A 20,564-nucleotide genomic window follows, 5' to 3' on the forward strand; every position below is an offset into this window, starting at 1 on the left:
GGCCTGCCCTCCCAGTCACTTCATGCTGGGCATTGGGAAGGTCAGGGAGTTGGCCTTTGCTCCCCTTGCTCAGCAGGGAGCCTGCTTCCCGCCCCCACCAGCCTACTCGTGATCTGTCAAATCAAAATCTTTGAAACTAATATTCACACGGCAAAATGGGTCAAGAACCTTAGGATTCTTCCTGCACCTATTTCCATGCCCCACCAAATACCACAGGGGCTGGGAGAACACGCCTAGGCAGCCTACAGCACTATCCGGTGCTGCACTCAGTGCAGTCACGCAGTCGGCGGCATCCATGTAGCTACAGATGAACATGAAAACGGACTCCCTGGAGAGGTAGGTAGCCCCACAGGCCAGAAAGGGAGAAGGGACTGGCCCAGATGGGACTCAGGACTGGTTTTTCACTCTCAAGTCCTGGGTTTCAACGAGGCTTCCTCTTATCACCCCTATGGGCAGACCTGCCAGCCTTTGCAACCAGCTCTGGCCACGAACTTCAAGTTGTCTTGAACTTCCAACTCCATACAGTTCATCCAAGCAAAAACGGGATTTTCTCAAGTTCTGGGAATGACTCTACTGAACTATAAAAAACCAGAAGTGAAACTTAAATCACCTTATGCCCAGATGGGGTCTCATCTGGGTACTTAAAAACACATCACACCACTCACCAGGCCACAGCCTCAGCTGTTACTTCTGGTCATCTGGCTGCCTCGGCTGCCTGTGGGGGTCCTAAGCCCAACTCCCTCCCAACCAGAAGTCCAACAAAAGCACCAGCGGTCCTGACCTATGGTCCAGACAGTTCTGAACCAACCCCACTTGCCTTGGTCACAACTGCCAGGCCAAGGTGGATTGAGACAAGAAAGCAGGCACACTGCAAAATACAAAGTTCTTTTCACTACAAAATAATTTATTACAACACAGCTTCAGCGCAAGCCTATGTACAAGCACACACTCCTGACTACCCCGACTAGGGGACCCTTTTCTTCTCCCTTGCCTTTCGGACCTCTTCTATCAAATCTTTCAGATACTGGATCTCCTTGGCTAAAGAATCTGCCCGCTCTTTCAGAGCCTCATTCTTCTTTTCCAGCTCTTTGCACTCGCCAGTGAGGGCCTCCTGCTCTGCCCTCTTCTTCTGGCGGTACCTAGTGGCTGCTGTCTTGTTCTGCTCCATTTTCTTCAGCTTCTTATCTAGTTTCTCAACCTTTACTTTTGCTGCTGTCTTCTCTCCAGGAGGATCATAGGGTTTGGGGCGGGCAGAACCAGAGAGGAAACCTGGAGACAGCAGGCTCCTATTTGGAGAGCCCCTGGAGGTAGAGGGGCTATGCTGTGGGGACCCCAGATAGGACTCAGGACTCATACAGATGCCGCTATCATTATCTGAGGGGGCATCCTCCTCCTTGATGCACTGAGGGATCATGGTAATGTAAGCAGTAGAGTCTGACTTTCTATCTCCTTCAGAAATATCCACTTCACTGCCCAGCTCTAAACTAAAGGAATGATCTGGAGTGGAGGGCAGGGCCCCTGGGGAAAGAGGAAGTGGTTGCAGGAAGGTAAAGGGGGCAATCTGGTCTGTTTTGGGTAAACTTTCTGGAAGATGGCCAATTGGGTTCACCGTCTGGGGGGGCTCCTTATTTGTCTCCTGGACTAGGGGGTCGAAGAGATCACACGTGTCATCCAACGTGGCCAAAAGCTCATCTGGCATGGTTTCCAGGTCATCTATGCTGAACAGAGAATCAAAATCAAACTCCTTCAGATCCATTTTCTCCACCATCCAATCTGTCCCGGAGAAGGCATCCTCTGCAAAAGATTTAAGGTAAAACCAGTGAGGTCAGAGGCACACTGCAGCAGCCAGCCCCATACCAGACCCCAGGGGCAAAGGCCTCTCACTCACCCTTGCCGTTGTCTGAGGCACTGACCAACCCATCCACAGCCAGCCATTCGGAGGAGCCCGCCTTAGCCTTGTCGCTGGAGAACCCATGAGGTTTGAAGTGCTTGGCCACCTCCAGGTAGTCGTCTAAGAGACCTAGGCCTTCCTCAGCCCCCAAACCCGACTGGTCGAAGGGGGACATCAAGTCCCCCACCAACACCTCGCTGCTCAGGAAACTCATCTCGGCCATGTCGCGGGACTTTACTGGAATCGAGGAATGTGCTTAATTCGAAGATGTCTTTGTCGGTTACAGCAACGCTGCTGCTGAATGCCGTGAGAAGCCTGAGAAATCAGAAACCAGGTCCGCTTAGACCTCAGCCACTCCATCAAGTTCATCTCCCCGTCCCGGAGGGAGGGGGACCTAACTGGAACTCCACTTGGGAGAAAACCCAGCGCATGCGGCCCCCGAGCCATGGCGTCCACCTTCCCCACGGCCCGCTCAGGCTGCACAAGATGGACGCCCGCGGGGCTGGGCCGCTCCTCCCCCCGCCACCGCCAGAGAAAGGCGCGCTCGGCTCATGTCCAAATACGGCCCGGGCCGCCCGGCCCCGCCCACGCCGGCCAGTGACTCACGCCGCGCCACCACCGCCCTGCCCAGCCGCCATCTTGGCCCCTGCCACGTTCCGCGGGGCGCCAGACGAGCCACCGCCGAGTTCAGGGGACGGGGCCGCCGAGGGCATCTCCCCGCCCCCCACCCAGCGCCGGGCCGCGGCCTCCCCAGCCAAAAGCGTCGGCGTCTCAAGGACACCCAAACAAGGGTCACGCGTCTCGGGCGCTCGTAAAACCGCTTCCCCCTCCGCGGCGCCGCCCGGCCGCAGGCCGCGCCCAAGTGAGCTGACCGCCCTCGCCGACCCAGGGGAGCACGGCCGGGGCGGCCTGGTCCCGATACTCACGCCATGGCTTAAGCCGCTGGGGGGTGCCGCTGCAGAGCCTGGTGCTGCTGCCGCCGCTGCAAAGGCCAATGCTGCCGCAGGCACTGCTGCCTCTAATACGCCATGGCGGCCGCGGACCCTGCGGGGATTGGAGGAGGGAAGGCGCGCACTTGCAGAAAAGACCTACATACGAGAGCGGGAGGAAAAGAAATGGCCGTGCTGTGCTGCCCGAGGGTCCTTTATAGATTTTGCCTCTATGAGGACGTAGCACACTGCACATCCTTCCGCCGCGGTCACGTGACCCGCGCCCCACCCACTCGTTTTATCCTATCCGAGCCCCTACCGCGTCCAACCCACGACTCTTATGTCCAGGGCGTAGCTGTGAAGAGAACAGGAGTTATTTTCAAGGTCTCACGAAAGGGAAAAGGAGCACTACTTTGCAAGGCTACTAAGATCAAAAGAGTCACTCTTCCCTCTGAGGGCTGAGAACGCGGAGGGATTCTTCGGACACACCTCGTTTCCGGTGTCGGCTTGGGGGGCGGGGAGAGAAGTCTTTCAGCCCAAGGAAGGTCTTTATTGTGATGTCCGAGGCCGCCTGGTTATCGCGCGAGATGCTTGTGGAGAGCGAGCGTCGAGCTGATTGGTTAGTCATGGTGAGTCATATATATTTCGATTTTCTACTGGCTCAGACCCCGAAGTGGGCGGGCTGCTCGGTGAGGGAGGCCGGGTCTGAGCGGGAAGGGGCGGAGCGACCAGTGCGGTTCCCGCCGCGAGCCTGTAGCATTTACAGCCACTTCTCGGCGAATTCCTTTTTCTCTGGCCTCCTTAACTCGGCACACCCGTAGTCGTCCGTGACTGCCCTGGTTCCTTCAGCCCGGGTAGTCCCAGACGGTGGCGTCAGGCCATGGCCCCTGTGATCCCTGTCACCCTCCGTGAGGCTCCGAATTAGCACCAAGTTCAGGCCCGAGATGAAACTAGGCAAAGGAAGTGACATTTCGTGTGCGTTTCCACCACATGCAAGCCCTTCAGTAGCTGAAAGGGGAGACTGAGGACCTCAGTCGTGATCTCAGACGCTCCGTGCGCACCTACGGTCAGGGGCCAACTCTCAAGTCCAGTCGGGAAGGTACATAATCTCTAGTCCAATTTTGGGTACTTCTACATACCCAGCCTGCTAAAACGTTTGCTATTAAGAGTATAAAGTCTATCACAGGGCAACCTCTTTTGGTTTATGCAGATGCAGTTCCGTGAAGACATTTTTTTGTTAAACTGGTAGCCGTCACTCTCCCAATTCTGTAACTGCCCGGAGTATCGTAACCACTTCCCAGCACGTCCGCATAATAGCGCTAATGGGGGAGAAGCTTGAGAACCCAAGCCCACTCGCGGAAGTTCACGTTTGGAAGCAGCAGTTCAGGTCAAGGCCTGCAACTTGCTCTCCAGTGGGGAGCTGTGAAGAGTGCCAAGGAAAGGTCTCCATCATTCTCCCGTGTCCTTCACAGTCGGGCCCTGTGGTGCTTCAGTCGGCCATGGAAATACCTGTGGGAGGGCTGCGAAGTCAAAAAATTGGGGAAACACTGTCTTTGATAACTACAAACCATTCGTTGCTTTGATTTAGTCTAGGTAGTCCAAAGATCTTTTTAGGCCAAACTTAGAACCAGTGGGACTAGGTGTGTGGCCCAGAGTCACACCGTTGCCAGTGGAGGCAGTATGGGGCAGGCCTTGGAAGATTTTTGAGGCAAACTCAAGAACCCTGGCTCTTCTATTTAGTAGCTGAGGCGTTTTGGTTAAGCAATTTATCCTTGCTGAGCCAGTTTCCTCATCTGTAAAATGAGGCTAATGAGTATCCTCATCCTTAGACTGAAGCTCATAGATGGAAAGCACTGAGCGAAGAGCAGGTAAGCGCTCAATTAATGGTTGCCTATTATTACCATTATTAGAACTCAGGTCTTCTGATCGTGGACTCCCCATTCCACATCTTCCTTACATCATCCTGCTTCCTCAGAGGCCGCCTATTCTTGACGAGGATGAAACCAGCAACAACTGGTACATGCAAAAGCACACTGCTTACTGGGACAAGAACGGTCTCTCTACTGCCTTGGAGAATCACAAATGTCAGGATATAACAAAGTTTTCTGATCTTTATCTCTGAACCATTACACAAGTCTTCCATGGTGTGACTAAGGACCCACGGGGCACGTCCTCCTTTTCCTGTATCAGGAGACCTGCCAGTGCCTCCTTATGGACGACCATGTGGAAGGTTGAGAATTAAAGTAACATTGTCCCAGTTTTGACATCTCAGAGCCACAGATGATTGACTCCAGTGGCAGCTTGTCCCATCCGTTCCATCATGGAGACCCAGATCAAGCACTTGAAAGGTTCTCCTGGCTGAAAATGGAAAAGCAGGATCATTCCTGTAAGAAAATGTTTTACACCACACACAGAAGTCAACTCTTGGAAAGGAGACTTTTATTTTTTTCTCTCTATGCTGTGCAAGGTCCTCATGTTCCCCAGCTTTATTTCCTCCCTCAAGGAGAAAAAAGATAGCAGTTCTCCAGGTCTCGGGGCTAAGCTGCTTCCATGTGGACCTAGCAAAGGTGGGACAGGACTGGTGACGGATCCCAGATCTACCAGCTGAGTGCATCCACTGCTGCTGAAGGGCAGGCAAGTGACTGGAAGGCAAGTAGTGGACTCAGCCTCAGGGACCAAGAATTTAAAGACTCCCTGGTGATCCGAATGAAAAGGCAAACATGCCTCAGAAGCCACATCTGGTGTTTTGACCACTCAGAATCAGCAGTGTGTAAAAGGGCCATAGCCTGACAGTCCTAGTGCCAGGTGTCCTTACTATTCTCTTTGGCCTTGAGCTTTAGCAGGAAGGGCAGAGTGTTAACCAACCCTGTGAGCAGTTTTCAGCCAGAATCACAGTATCAAGGAAGTGTGCCAGGGCAAAGGACTAAGACACATGGCGGCGGGGGGGGGGGGTCCCTATATGCATAACCCTTCCTGGGCCCTCTCCAGGACTTTGTGATCCTGAAGCTGATTCCTTATCAAAACCATGTGAGTTCTTAGGGGGCACCTGGGTGGCTCAGTCAGTTAAATGGCTGGCTCTTAACCTCAGGGTCCTGAGTTCAAGCCCGGCATTGAGCCCCATTCTGGAGCATGGAACCTACTTTAAAAAAAAAAAAAAAAAAAGAAGCTTTTGGTCATGATCTCAGGGTCCTGGGATTGAGCCCCACGTCCAGCTCCCCACTCAGTGGGGAATCTCCTTGTCACCACCGCCCCCCTCCCCCGCTTCTGCTCCTTCCCTTGCTTGTGCTCTCTCAAAATCTTTAAAGAAAAAAAAAAATGAGTTCTCAACTTGAGTGGAGTACAGGGGAGCAAAATCAGCTAATCTGGAGTGTGAACAGGGTGACCACCAGGAGCAGAGACCCAGGAAGAAAGACTATAGGCCTCAACACAGCTTTTCCAGACATTAGTTTTTGATTATTTATTTGAGGGGAAAAAAAGTCACAACCAAGCATATAAAATACTGTTATCCTGAACTCATTTTTTTAGGAAGGGATAACAGGGAAAAAAACAAAATATACTTCGGAATTGATTAGGCTTTCAATACAATGAGTATATTTTTTAAGCATTAGGCTAACTCATGGTTTGCTAACCCAGACAGTGCAAAAAAAAATGTCCAGGTGTAGAAGTAGGAGCAGATGCCATTACTTCAGGCAAAGGTAGGAGTTACTGAATAGAAAGGCAGAATGGCAGGGAAAGGCACAACATCTTTCCCCAAAGATTAAAAAACTGGACAGAGTGGGGTGAGGGGGTGGGGGGTAGGTCAGAATGTTGCCCTCTTCCATCCAAGTCTCCAAGCACTGGAAACCTTCCATGTTTTACAAGGCTGGCCCAGCCTCAGTCAGCAAACCCACCAGGACCAGGGCCAAGAACTCCCACTGCTTCTAGTTCTGAGGACTTCTGGGTGGTTCTTGCTTGTGAAATGGGAAAGTTACAGTTTTTGGTTTTGTGAAACATAGTTAAGAGACAGAGATGCCCTTAGAAAGATGCTCTTTAAGAAAGGAGATAAAACCAAATCACAATTACACTTGGCTTTGATAACTGGGGTCTTTGTCTTTAAAACCGTTTTTTTCAGCTCTCCTTCCAGTATTTTATATGGAATTTGGTCAGAGATGCCAGCTTGGGAAAACTAGGTCCTCTAATACATTAGGAAAACCAAATCCTTTATCTCAGTGAAGACTAACCCATGCTTTTGAAACCCTCTCCCTTCCCTCTAATGGATACCAGACAGGTACACAGGAGCCATCGATGCCAGGTCCTCCCCTATACCCTCTCTGCCAGTCACCTAGGGTAGCAGTCAGGCACAGAGATTTTCTTTAAACTCTAACTTGATCCTGATGAACAGCCAGGATGGAGAATCGCTCTCAAGGTTCTGGGATTTGTATTTTTCATTCTCTCTGAATAGCTTCATACAAATGGCAACTGAGCCACTTTAAGGAACCGCTGCAGATCTAGGAGAGAAGCAGGAAATTTTTCCAAACGTAGCTAAGGTTAACCCTAGTTCACAACCTCCTAATCGATGACAAAAAGGGGACAGGAATCTCTACCCTAAATCCGAAAGGTAGCTGAGGTTTCAGTGCTATTTAGAGAGTCAGTTCATGCTGCTGTCATGGGGAAGGAATGAGACAGCTGCGGAGAGCGTCACCGGAATCTCCCTGATGGAGAGGTAGTAAGAAGAGGAAAAAATAAAACTTGATGGGAGAACAAAATACTGGATAGGCAGATCAGAAACAGAATTATTATTGGCTTCTTGCCAGGAACAGGAGAAAGCACAAAGCAAGAAGCTTCACTGACCACGTGAGACCCTCCTCCCCACCCTCAGGATACTTGTGACGGTGCACAGCACGGTTTTAGCAGCGGAAACCAGAGGGAGTGCAGGAAGCCCCGCCTCCCTCTCCTGTGTGTCTTATCCACGCATGCTTTTCCTGGGTAGCACCAGTCCCCCAGGTGCGGGGTGAGACAGGATGGGAAAGAGGTCAGCGCATGTCTGCTCGCCCTCTGGCCTCTGGCGGTGCCTGGAGAGTTCAGCCAACGTCCCCTTGTGTTCCCATGGCAGACAGTGGGGAATGAAGGGCTGGCTGTGGTCCTATTCCTGCGCTAAGGCAACGTCCTGGAAAGGCAGGGCCTCATGGGGAAGAAACAGGGTGGCCACGCCTCCGTTGGTGACTGGATTTTTCAGCAGGTGTTTGCCACCTGTCAACCTCTCTTCCACCTCTACCGCAGAGGCTGTGTCCTTGAAGGCCTCATTCTGATTGGCAATAAGGCAAGGAAGGGGCCGACCAGCAGCACCTGTGCACAGCACCTGTGCTGTCCCGACAGCCCGTTCCCTCCTCCCTCGTCTCTCCCTCCGCCCCACCCCGGCTTCTCGCACAGCAGCTCGGATCTGGACCAGCCCAGGGTGAGGCACAGACACGGGGCACACACACCCTCCCCTAGGCCCTCTGCACCAAGCCAGCTCCCCCACTGCACATTGGCCACTGAGGAACACCATCTCCAAGCAACTTTGCACCCGACTTATATTGACCTCACTCCTGTGCAGGTCAGTAACTGTGTTCCCATGAGACCTTCTCAGCACTCAGGAATCGGAGCTAGTCAGGAGGCGGAGGAAACGGGCTGCTTCTCCAGGAACCTGGGTCAAAGGCCAGCTCTTTCGATAGCTTTGCCCCCAGAAACTCTAAATACTGTCTGAGCACTCAGTCTGCAGAGCTCAGCTTGGAACACGCCATCAGAACTCTTCCGTGACATTCAACGAAAAGGCAACATCTTGACGAGGCAGATAGGCTCCCGGGGATAGAGCATAACAGAAGGCGTGAACAAGAGGAAAAGACAGAGAAGACACTGAAAACAAAAAGGCCAAAGGGCAGGGCAGACAGGGACAGAAAACCTGGGCCACAATGTTAGACACCAGCTCAGGCCAGTGCTCCGCCTTCTCAATTCATTCCAGATAAATGAGCCTGGAGCAAGGGGGAGGGGAGGAGTAGGAGCACAGTGTTTGGTAACAAAAATAGAAAGGGTCCGGTGAGAAAACAGGAGACAAGGAGATGGCATTCTGATCAGCATGAAGTGACCGGGCGATGACCAGCAAGATAGGAGGCACCTAGGGACCCTGTGAGGCACCAACTCTGCAGCCACATGTTTCTAACGGAGAAGCCAGGGTCTGACCACCTGACGCCCACTCTGGCCTTCACCTGCCCTTACGTCTGCAGCAGCACCTCCGGCTCAGACAACGAGCAGTAGAGAGTATATCCCAACTCATCTATTTCTTCGGGAGTGAGCTCTGCAAATAAGTTCACCTTGGGGTTTAGGGCACTGGGCAGGACTCCGGCCTCCAAGTAGCTGATAAGCCCCCTCAGGGACTGTAAGAACCGGTCGGCCAGCATCTCTGGAGACCAGTCAGCCTCCTCCTGGGCCAAGTGGAGGATGACGTTGGTGAGCTGGCTGGCAGTGAGGTGGCCCAGAGCCGGAGTGGACTTGCATATGGCCTTGAGGATCTTGAGGCACAGAGATCGGCAGCCCGAGTCGGCCTGGTCCAAAGCCCGCAGGCGTGCCGTCTCTGCGGGACGCAGGCTCAGCCGCCACAGGTTGTCGTACTGCACCAGCCGGTGTGGTCTGGCTACCAAGACAGTGTCGCCAAGGGTCACTGATGGCAGGAAGTCAATGACAAGATGCTTGTCACGCTCATACTGCACTTCCAAAGTCAGGGCTTCTGGGGGTGGTGCTGGTCGGATCACATAGTCCAAGAGAGACCCTATGGCTGGCCAGTTGATGGAGCCAGCCACTACCTTCTCAAACGTGTCTGCCACTGTCTTTGGGGAGAGGTAGCCGCCTACTACACAGCGGTCCCAGTAACTGCTACCACGAGGAAAATACTCTGGGTTCTCACGACGGACCAGGTAGAAGCCAGGGACATTCATGATGGTGTCCTCACCGGGTATACACGACCACAGGTTCTGCTCCAGCACGAGGGGCACAATGAGCTGGATGTGGTCTGCTGTCACCACCTGTTCGGGCAGAATTAAAAAGCTTTTGAGGGACTTAATCTGCTCAAGAGACAAGCATCCTGAAACACAAGTCCCACCATCTAATTTGCCCCCAACAATAAAGGAAACTACAAATTCATTCATGTCGCCATTACCAATTCAAACAGAGTGAGGATTTAAACCCACATCTGTCAGGGGCGCCTGAGTGGCTCTGTCGGTTGTGTCTGCCTTCAGCTCAGGTCATGATCCCGGGGTCCTGGGATCGAGCCCTCTGCTCAGCGGGCTCGGGTGCTCTGCTCAGTGGGGAGCCAACTTCTCCCTCTCCCTCTGCCTGCACTCTGCCTACTTGGGCGTGCGCTCGCTCTCTCTCTCTCTCTCTCTCTCTCTCTCTGTTAAATGAATAAATAATATCTTAAACAAAACAAAAAACCATGTCTGTCAGAACAAGAAAAAAGAACAAGAAAGGGTAAGAAGACCCAACAAGTACTACTGCAGTGGGCAGAATGCAGAAGCAGGAAGACCTCGGTCTTTCTGGCAAGCCTGGGATGCTGATCTTCGGTACCAACAACACTCTCGAGAAGCATCCTGGTCGGCACCCAGCCCTGCCCTTCGTGGGAACCACCCTGTTACCTGCAGGTCATCATAGAGGCTGCCACTCAGGTACATGTCCCGAAGCGGCATGTCAGGCAACTTGGCCCGCAGGAAGCTCCGGAGCTCGGCACATATGTCCACGGCAGCTTGCTTGGCCCGAGCCTGCTCGCCAGCAGGGATGGCTGCCCGGTTCCGGTAGTAAGTAAGAAGTTTCTCCTGCAGGGACATGCGGAGTCGTGACTTCTTCAAGTCTACTTGGCCCTTCCTGGCCAATGGCTTGGGCCGGGATGGGCAGAATGTATCTGCCAAGGCAAGAGAGAGAGGCATGTGAGCTCTTCCCATGCTTCTTAGACCACAGCTGCCTCGGCCCCGGGAAAGGAGGAGGGGCCTGGCACCAAAGGCAAGTGCTAGCACAGAGCCTGGCACACATGTGCTTGAGAAACACTTGCTGAAGGCAGATGTAGTACTGGGAGCCCAGAGAGAAGTCCCAGAGGGGTAAAAGCCTTTTCCTCACCCGTGTCAAAGACCGAGGAGTCTGTGGGAAGGGTCTGCAGGGACCGGCTCAGGCCTGTCTTCATGTCCTTATTCAGCAACCGGGGGGAGCCCATCCAGTTCGGTTCTTCCCAGCTCCTTTTCCCTGAATGGCTCAGGTGGGTGGGGCTAGTAGGGGCACTGATCGCCCGATCATACATCTGCAAGAGGAGAGGACCAGCAGAGGTAGCTTCCTGCCTATTTCCCTTCCCAGCAGCTCTGCCCTCGGGAGTTCAACTTCTATTTTTCAATGACTGTTTTATCCTAGATTATGGAATACTTTGCTCCACGTGGAAAATCTTAGGAAATACTAAATGATACAAGTAAGAAACCGATCTACCATAGTATCACAACACAGAGGCAACTGTTGCTATTTTGGTTTAGTTCTTTCTGGAAACATACATTTATATAATTAGGATCTGATTCTACATATACTTTTGGAACTGGACTTTTTTCACTGATCACTTTTATCATTTCCCCCATGCCACTAAAAATGAACCAGTGTTCAACACTACGATACTTTTTCTGACGATACAACATGGTACCTTATGAACCTCCCATACCGTTGAACACGGATTCACTTATTTACTAGATACCAAGCAGCTACTGTGTGCCAGGCATTGTTCCAAGTGTGGAATAAAGCAGTCAACCAAAGAGACCCAACCCTGCCCTCACCAAGTTTCCAGTCCAGTGAAGGGATACAGGTAGTACCTAATTAACAAGTTAAATGTGAAGTATGCACACAGAGATAAATGTTAAGAAAGATAAAGTAGGAAAGGGAAGTAGGAAGCGTAATGTGGTGGGAGTGTTGCCATTTTAAATACGGTAATTAAGGACGGATATTTTGGTTATTTGCCATTTTTTCCTCACCGGGACAGACTTATTTGTACTGCCAGTGATTTCTTTAGGGCAGAGTCCCAGAAACGGACCTAGTGAATTCTCCTAAAGGCTCACCTTATAATGCCACCTGACCAGCTCACACGCCCAGGGGCAGGACTGGAGTCTCGTTCCAGATCAGCTCCACTCCGCAGAGGCAGCCTCACCCGCTCTCCTGCCCCAGCCCCGGCCGCACGCACTTACCCGCTTAACTGCCAGCGTGGCGATGCCCAGCATGGCCGCTCCACCTACCCCCAGCACCAGCCGGGCATTGGAAAGCACAAAATCAATGGCTGTGCCAATGCCATTGTCATCCTTCTTGCCTTTGCGCTCACCAGAGCCTGCCATCGCGCACCTGAGGACAAAGGCAGAACACAGCCATCGCTGCCTGGGACCTCGAGAGCCATCCCTCCCCGTCTCCGCCATGAGGCCAGCTCCCAACAAGTACAGGGTGTTCTGTGAATTCCAGCAACCCAAATCCTTCTGCCTATAGCACTGCGGGCTCTAAGGTCAAGACAGAGATATCATGTCCCACGAGGTAGCTGCATGCAAGGGAGAAGAAAGGATGGCGCTAATTGTGCCAAAAAACCTCCCCACCAATCTACGGAGATGATAGAACTAGAAAGCCTTAGCTCACTGTTAATCCTTCCTTATATTATGAGACTGATGTGCTACCTACTACGCTAACGAGGCACCTTAATCCTTCCTTATATTAGCGTGAAGTACCCGACATGCAATTCAACCCTCTCCCGTCCCATCAGTATAATGTAGACCGTGTTTTGATCCTTTGGCTACTACCTCCTATAAGGTGAGGCGTGAGAAGGGCTCATCTACTAGATTAAGACAGAAGATGCTCGTCCAGTCCCATGCCATCACTCCACACATAGGGAGGTGACTTGCCAGAGGTCCCAGTGACAGAGAATGGCAGAGCCATCTCCAGAACTCAGGGCTCCCAGCTCCCAGTACAATGCTTTTTCTACCACATCTTATTACATTTACCCACTTCTTGAGGAAAGTGTTCAGGGGGGCTACAAACTCATGTGAGGCCGGCACTGTGACATTGAGAATAAATGCCATTAACCCGGCCGTTAACTTGGGAGAAAAATCCCTCTGCCCAAATGCACTTCGAAAATGAACTAAAGATGTGATCATCAAAAAGGGAGTTCATGGGCACCATACTAAAGAGGCTGGCCTCTCATCCAGCACTCAAGCAAGGGGTACACACGCATGCTCCCCGGCAACAATGGAGTCATCCCGATGAAGTTCCCCACGTCCCCAAATAAGCCCGATTCCCAGCAAGTTAGAACCCTGGGCCGCACGCAGAAAAAGGATGGCCATGTGGCTCAGATCTGAGTACTGCTCCCACCACTGCTGCTCTCCCTGGCCTCCCATGGCCAGCTCACCAGGAGTTACACAGAGAAAACCAGCTGTACACCAACCAGGGCCCCAGCACACCCAGAATGGGAGGAGAGACAGAAAGGATACCGGGGTGCATTTTCCAGTGTAAGTAACCTTCCCTACTGTTGCAACTGTGTACTGCCAGCTTCACATGTCCTGCCCTTTGCCTCTATCCTTCCCCTCCCCAAGAAAGAAAGATTTTTGACTCTACTTATTCCAGCAATTAAGTTATCAAGGGAGAGTCATTGTCAAATCCAAAAATATATTTCCCTAACTAGAGTTCACAACCTCGGTGGCACTGTTCTCTACCTCTTACAGTCAGTATTAGTTTCCGATTTAGGGACATAATGGGAGACTACTTGGCCAGCGAAACAGGTTCCCATTTCATAATATACAAAGAGCAAGAAAGACCAGGGACAAGAGTTCAACTATGTTACAGGTGGGGTCAGGCGAGAATGCTACTCATCCTCTCTCCAGTGGCATTGAGTAAGTGGCCACAGGACAAAGTAGAACTTTACACAGCTCCCCACACGTAACAAACGACCACTGTTTTATTTTTTTAAAACAACAAAAGAACCTTCACTGATGTATTTGTAAGAGAGAGAACCCCCAGATGCAGGCACCTCCTTGAATGTGAGGCAACAGGACCAGGAAACATCCTCCCTGCAAGCAAAAGCCAGAAGCAGCCTCCCTGGGCCATGCAGTCCTGGGCCCATGTGAGCCCATGTGATGACTGGTAAGAACAAGGCAGTGATGTGGCTTAACAGAAAAGAGCCTGAGTTTTTGAGCCGGAAATCTGGTGGATAAGTATTTGTCTTTGAGCCCTGACTTATTAGCTGGTGACTTCCATAAGTTACTTCCTCTCTCAACAATGAAAAGGGGAGGGGCGCCTGGGTGGCTCAGTGGGTTAAGCCTCTGCCTTCGGCTCGGGTCGTGATCTCGGGGTCCTGGGATCGAGCCCCGCATCGGGCTCTCTGCTCAGCAGTGAGCCTACTTCCTCCTCTCTCTGCCTGCCTCTCTGCCTACTTGTGATCTCTCTCTCTGTCAAATAAAATAAAATCTTTAAAAAAAAAAACAAAAAAACAATGAAAAGGGGATAATTACGCCTACATGGCCTGAATCATAAGGTTGTAGTGAGGAAACAACATCTACAAAAATACTATATGCGAGCACTTTATAAACAGTAAAAGTACTCTACAGATACTGGCTATCGTTAAGTCTTTTATGATTTCTATGAACAGGACAAAAGGTCAACTTCCAGAAGGCAGGCAGCAACCCAGACCATGCGGAGTTACACTTTTCCTTTAGAGATGGAGCTAAAGATGGCCTCTAAAACGCACTGATGCTAACCTGCACTTGAGACCAAAACTATTAAGTTGTGTAGGCTTGAGAGAAGACTTTTCTTCCTCTAGAGCAAAGTGCTCCCTCCATCCAAGGCCCAGGTGATGTCAACACTTGGTGACCCGGGAGAGGAGAGTGCTTCCATGAGCTTCAACAGGGAGATAAAAGTTCTCGCTCTTTTTTTTTTTTTAATAGATTTTATTTATTTGTCAGAGAGAGAGAGAGAGAGAGATAGCACGTGCACACGCGCGCAAGAGCACAAGCGGGGGACTGGCAGAAGAGGAGGGAGAAGCAGACTCCCCACTGAGCAAGGAGCCTGACGCGGGACTCAATCCCAGGACCCTGGGATCATGACCTGAGCTGAAGGTGAAGACTTAACCAACTGACCCACCCAGATGTCCCTAGAAGTTCTTGTTCTAAAACTAACTTGTGGGGCGCCTGGGTGACTCAGTGGGTTAAGCCTCTGCCTTCGGCTCAGATCATGATCTCAGGGTCCTGGGATTGAGCCCCGTGTCGGGCTCCCTGCTCAGCAGGGAGCCTGCTTCCCCCTCTCTCTCTGCCTGCCTCTCTGCCTACTTGTGATCTCTGTCTGTCAAATAAATAAATAAAATCTTTAGAAAAATAAATAAATAAATAAATAAGACTAACTTGTTCCAGCTCAAACTGCTTATCCACTGTACCTCGTCCACTCAGGTTCTGCTGCACTAGCTTGCTGATCTGGACACAGAAATCCACCTGGCAAGGAGGGGGAGCCCGGCTCCTCAGTGTGATCAAGAAGGAGCACTGTTGTTTCATGAGTACAGAGTTTCAGTTCTACAAGACGGAAAAGTTCCGGAGCTCTGTGACACAACAGTATGAATAGTCTTAACACTGCTGAACTGTACACTAAAAAAGGGTCAAAGTATTTTTTTAAAAAGGATGACGACAGAGAAGGAGGAGGAGAAGGAACACCAACATGGCAGGCAGGGCTGGGGACGGACAGTCTCAGCACTGCCGCCACTTCAGGCAAGTTTTTAACCTGTCTACCCAGATACAAAAATGGGAATAGCAATACTCATTACCCCGAGGTAGTGGGGAGGACGAGTCATGGTGGCCCAGCAGTTCCCAGAACTATGAAAATTCCAACTTATTTTACTTGAGAAAATCACAGGACTTAAACCTGCCCGGCAGGAGTACACACGAGGCCAGCGAACATGCACCAAGTGTGTACCCCAGGCTGGGCATTTTACACATCTCCTCACACCACCACCACCACCCCCATCACGAGGTCAGTCACAGCATTCTTGCCAACTTATGGATGACAAAACTGAGGCAGAGGGGAAGTAACCGGCCCAAGTTTATGGGGTCAGTTAGCTGTGCAGCCAAGATTGGAACCTGGAGCTCCTGCTGCTGGGGAGAAGTAGTTTAAGGAGTCCCAAGTAGCCTGTAGCCCCACCCACTCACATCCCCTTTCTACTAACCAGGAGACAACACACTTCTTGGAGGCATTCTGGCACACTCATTGCCACATCCCCAGGGCCAACAGTGTTTGATACATAGTACATGTTCATTGGACCACTGACCTATTAACCCTATGGGGTTATTTTTGATTTTTTGAGGAGATGGTGATGGCGATTTGTAACCCAACTCACAGAAGAGGAGGGAGAAGCAGACTCCCCACTGAGCAAGGAGCCTGACGTGGGACTCAATCCCACTAGATTGAGAACTAGATTAAGAACACAAAGAATCAGTAACTCATGAGTTCCCTGCCAGATCTGCTACCCCTCCCTGTGCAGGAAGGCTCCCATGGGTGTCAGCCCTCCCCCGGCTCCCACCGCTGAAGGCCAGTCTGCCAGGCAACCCAAGTGGCTGAGGCGAACCAAAAGCCCTTACATAAGGCTCCCCGCTCCCCCCCGCCCACTTTCCCTCTCGATCAAACATAGCACCCTCCCCCAGCTGGCAAGCCTGCCACCTCAGCTAGTCTTCCTTTTCCTTTCTCCTCCTCTAGTCTCAGCCAACTGGTCACCAAGCCCCACTGCTGTGCACATATACTTACGGGCAGCCACCCCACCCCCTCCCTTCGCTCCGTGTCATCTGGACAGATCTGCTGCCTCTAGCATCTCTCGCCAATGTCTTCATGGCCACAATCGCTCTTCCGTGCCCATCCCCTGCTTCCCAAAGCTGTGACAGTGCCCCTCCTCTCAGATGTCGCCATCTCTTCAATAGGGGAATCAGTATCGTTGCTGACTTGGCCCAGCCTCAACTCTGGCCACTTGCCGTACAGGTCTGCCCTTCGAGCCACAGCAGACTCAGGTTTCAGGACTACCAGATGCCGTTTCCACCGGCGTACTTGCTTATTCCTGCCCATCTGCCTGGCAAGCTTTTCTTTCTCATCTGAGGCAGTCCTCAAACATCCCCTTTTCTATGGCCACCTATGGTCCTCCTACCACCCTACTTCAGGCAGAATCCTGTCCTCATCCCATCTCCAAACTCTTTATATGACCCTCTAGTACAGAGCTGCTCCCACTGTGATTACTTCCTGTTGATCTCCACCTTAGACCGAGTCTTTGATGGACCATATCATTTCTCTTTATCCCAAAGCCTGCCAGAATGCCAGGACCACAGAAGGCCCTCTGGAAAAGCTGTTGGATTAAATATACTCATTAGGTTAGAGGGGGACTTCTTGGTAACATGCTATCAGGAGTAAACAGGGCTCACAAACCTCCTACTAAGCACCATTCCAAGTGCTGTGTGCACGATCTCATTTAATTCTCAAAATAACTGGATAAAGGTAGCATTCTCTCCATTTTACAAATGAGGAAATGGAGGCCTGGAAAAGTCTAGTGATTTGCCCTAAATCCCAGCTATTAGCAGCCGTGCCAGGTTTTGAACCCAGACACAGTCCTTCGCAGTCAACACACTATACTTACTTTCTAGACTGTAACAGAACCCAGTTATGTCTGGGGAGTATGATCTGACGCACAAGGTAACTGAACCCACTGGAGAATGAGCCAGCCTAGAACTGAGCTCCAATAGTTTTAACCAGTATCTTTTCTAAAATTTTCATATGTCAAATGTTCCATGAAATAAAATGATGGTAATAATTCTGTTCCGGTGGGGCTTGAAACTCACAGCCTATTTTTTTCTCACTTAAGAAACCTACTGGGGCGCCTGGGTGGCTCAGTTGGTTGAGCAACTGCCTTCAGCTCAGGTCATAATCCCAGAGTCCTGGGATCGAGCCCCACATCAGGCTCTCTGCTCCGTGGGGAGCCTGCTTCCTTCTCTCTCTTTGCCTGCCTCTCTGCCTACTTGTGATCTCTGTCAAATAAATAAAATATTTAAAAAAAAAAAGATAAGTGTCTACCTACCTGAGGCTTCTTACTGCATCTGTGAGGTAGGGATGGGAAAGAGCAGGAGTGTCTACGGAAGACACCTTTGTCCTCTTTCCCTTGGAATTAGAATGAGAGGGAAAAGGAGGGGATCCTAAATAATCCCTCCCAATTTGCTGTGGAGGAAGACCAGGCCCTTTTCCAGCTGCCTCTCCCGGGCCTCAGGATCCTCTAGCTTCTGATTTTTCCGGAACTCACGGCGGATGTAGGCAAGGTAGAAGTCTCGATCAGTGTAGCGAAGCTCTCGACCGTGGCGCAGCAGGGCCCGGTAGAGACTGAGCACCGCCTCTCGGCTCCATGGGGCCATGGGGGACAGGTAGGGGGTGGGCGTCAAGCTATAAGCAGAAGGGAAAAAATAGAAGCCTAGAATCAGAATTAATGATGGAAGGGGTTACAGACACTATCTAAAATTCAGGACTTCTTAATCTGGGCCAAGGTCACACTATGACTTAGTGACAGGTCGAGGAGTAAACCCCAGCCTCTCAATCCCCTCTTCTGGGAAAGTACAGGTTATGCTGAAGGGCTAGGGCTTCAATTTTGGCTCTGCCATCTACCAGCCATATGACTTTGGACAAAGTACTTAACCCTTTTGAGCACCAGCTTCCTCAGTTGTAAAATGGAGATGGTACTATGTTAAAGAGTACCTACCTTCCACTCTGGGTTATTTTGAGAACGGCAAGAGATAATGCACGGAAAGCATCTATAATAGAACTTCACCACAAGGGGTGGTCCAGAGTGGCTGAAGGCAAGGGATCTCAGCCAAACTTGAATCCTGGCACCACCACTCATGAAAGGATTACCTTGGGCAAGTTTCTTAACCTCTCTGTGCTCACCTCAGTTCTCCATTTGCAAAATGAGGATTACGACTATATTCTGCCCACATGGTTGGTATGAGAATTAAGTGAGTTAACGTATGTAAATGTGTTTAGAATAGTGCTTGGCATGGGGCGCCTGGGTGGCTCAGTGGGTTAAGCCTCTGCCTTCGGCTCAGGTCATGATCTCAGGGTCCTGGGATTGAGCCCCACATCGGGCTCTCTGCTCAGCGGGGAGCATGCTTCCCTCTCACTCTCTGCCTGCCTCTCTGCTGACTTGTGATCTCTATCTCTCTGTGTCAAATAAATAAAAAATCTTTAGAATAGTGCTTGGCACATACTGGATCAGGGTTACTTATTTCTAGTGGGGCCTAGCCTGGTTTGTAAGTACTCAATAAATATTAGATTTAGTTACACAAAAACCGCCACCATCTCCTTTCAGTAACAATGAATCTTCACACAGGTACAGAGTGTCATTTATAAAATGCCTTGTCATCCATTACCACGTTTAAATTAAGGAACCTATGAGGTGGTCAGGGCTCCCAACAATGACAACGAATGCTCACTGATTACTACATACCACCGGAGTTCCAGGCACATCCCACAGAATGTCACACCTTGTTCTATCAACAAACCCCATGTCATTATCCCCATTTTAAGTGGAGGAAACTGAAGCTCCCAGAGGGAAGTAACTTGCCCACAGGCACACAACTGGAAAGGAGGGCTGCACTCCTGACCCCAACTCTGCCTGCAGCTGTAAGGATAGTTACCATTTGCTCGGGCCTTACCATGTAAAGCACAGGTGCTCTACAAACTCTCCCAGCACATATAAGGGCCCCCCAAAATACGCTGGATGAAAGAATTAACGTCTCTATGTGGAAAAAATGATCACCTCTATTTCAGATATAAAGAAATGAGACTGAATGAGGAGGTATCTGATCTGAACTTTGGGCCCAAAGTCGGTCAGCCATCAGTGTCTGGCCTCACTAACTTCCTGCGCGAGCCTGAGCAAGCCACCGTCCCCGTCCTTTTTTCCTCCACTGTAGAAGAGCTCCCCTCAGCCCCAAGGGCCCCCCGGAGTGGGAGACATGAATCCAGAAAATCCATAGGAAAAGTGCTTTATGAGGTTTGAGGCGACTGTCACGCGAAGGCTGTTACTATAAGGTCGCTCGGCAATTGGGCGACTGTGCCCTGGTCGGTTCCCAGTTCCTGCCCCGACCCTGGGGGGGCCAGGCCGAGGCGGGATGGGGAGACCCCGGGCTAGGGCAGGCCGGCTCGGGAGCCCCGGGAGGCCTCCGGAGGCTGGGGCGGGGCCACAGAGCGGCCTCCCAGGGGAAAACCTGAGCGGTCTGGGGCGAGACACCCGGCGGCCAGGTTGGGGGGCGCCGGTCGCGGCCCCGAGCAGAGGCTCGCCGAGCCCCGGGCCCCTGACCCCGCTCCTCCCCTCACTCACCCGCAGACTGCGCGCGCTACCACTCCTCGGAATTCGCCTCTCGCCCGGTACCTCTCCCGGGGTCACCCACCAACATGGCCCCTTCACTTCCGGGACACGACCTTGCGCACGGAGTTGAGGGGAGGGACTGAAGAGCGTGGGGGCGGGCGGAGGCGGGAGGACTTCCGTTCTACCCTGCCGAGACCACTCTCGGGGCGGGGCCTAGAGCCTCACCGGGCCACGCCCCCTCAGGCTGGTTCCATCCCGTGCGTGACGTCACCAAGGACAGGCTCGCGGGGGGCGGTTCGGGGCCTGCCCACCCGGAGAACCGCGGTGCGGTGGGCGGGAGAGGGCGGAGGAACCCCTTCAAGGGCAAAAT

General features: G+C 51.7%; 2 protein-coding genes across 4 annotated transcripts; both read right to left on the minus strand.

The window, feature by feature from the left end:
* Positions 1-883: 883 nt before the first annotated feature.
* On the minus strand, positions 884-3,369 carry LOC111157635 (activating transcription factor 4). 2 transcript variants are annotated; one of them, XM_022519227.1, is made up of 3 exons: positions 3,310-3,369; positions 1,889-2,206; positions 884-1,794 (listed from the first exon to the last, which is right to left on the minus strand). In XM_022519227.1, exons 2-3 carry the CDS (start codon positions 2,112-2,114, stop codon positions 965-967), a joined length of 1,056 nt encoding a protein of 351 aa, XP_022374935.1. In that variant the 5' UTR covers positions 2,115-2,206; positions 3,310-3,369; the 3' UTR covers positions 884-964. The 2 variants fall into 2 exon arrangements, with proteins under 2 accessions (XP_022374935.1, XP_022374934.1); XM_022519226.1 differs by lacking the exon at positions 3,310-3,369 and adding an exon at positions 2,818-3,044.
* Positions 3,370-6,120: 2,751 nt separating this feature from the next.
* LOC111157530 (mitochondrial elongation factor 1) lies at positions 6,121-20,304 on the minus strand. Of its 2 annotated transcripts, XM_022519019.1 has the most exons (6): positions 20,207-20,304; positions 17,921-18,276; positions 12,039-12,189; positions 10,942-11,119; positions 10,467-10,729; positions 6,121-9,857 (listed from the first exon to the last, which is right to left on the minus strand). In XM_022519019.1, exons 3-6 carry the CDS (start codon positions 12,180-12,182, stop codon positions 9,051-9,053), a joined length of 1,392 nt encoding a protein of 463 aa, XP_022374727.1. In that variant the 5' UTR covers positions 12,183-12,189; positions 17,921-18,276; positions 20,207-20,304; the 3' UTR covers positions 6,121-9,050. The 2 variants fall into 2 exon arrangements, with proteins under 2 accessions (XP_022374727.1, XP_022374728.1); XM_022519020.1 differs by lacking the exon at positions 20,207-20,304 and having other exon boundaries at positions 18,140-18,200.
* Between the last annotated feature and the right edge of the window lie 260 nt (positions 20,305-20,564).

The sequence above is a fragment of the Enhydra lutris genome, unplaced genomic scaffold, assembly GCF_002288905.1.
Source record: "Enhydra lutris kenyoni isolate GAN:26980312 unplaced genomic scaffold, ASM228890v2 scaffoldscaffold55, whole genome shotgun sequence".
Classification (NCBI taxonomy): domain Eukaryota; kingdom Metazoa; phylum Chordata; class Mammalia; order Carnivora; family Mustelidae; genus Enhydra; species Enhydra lutris.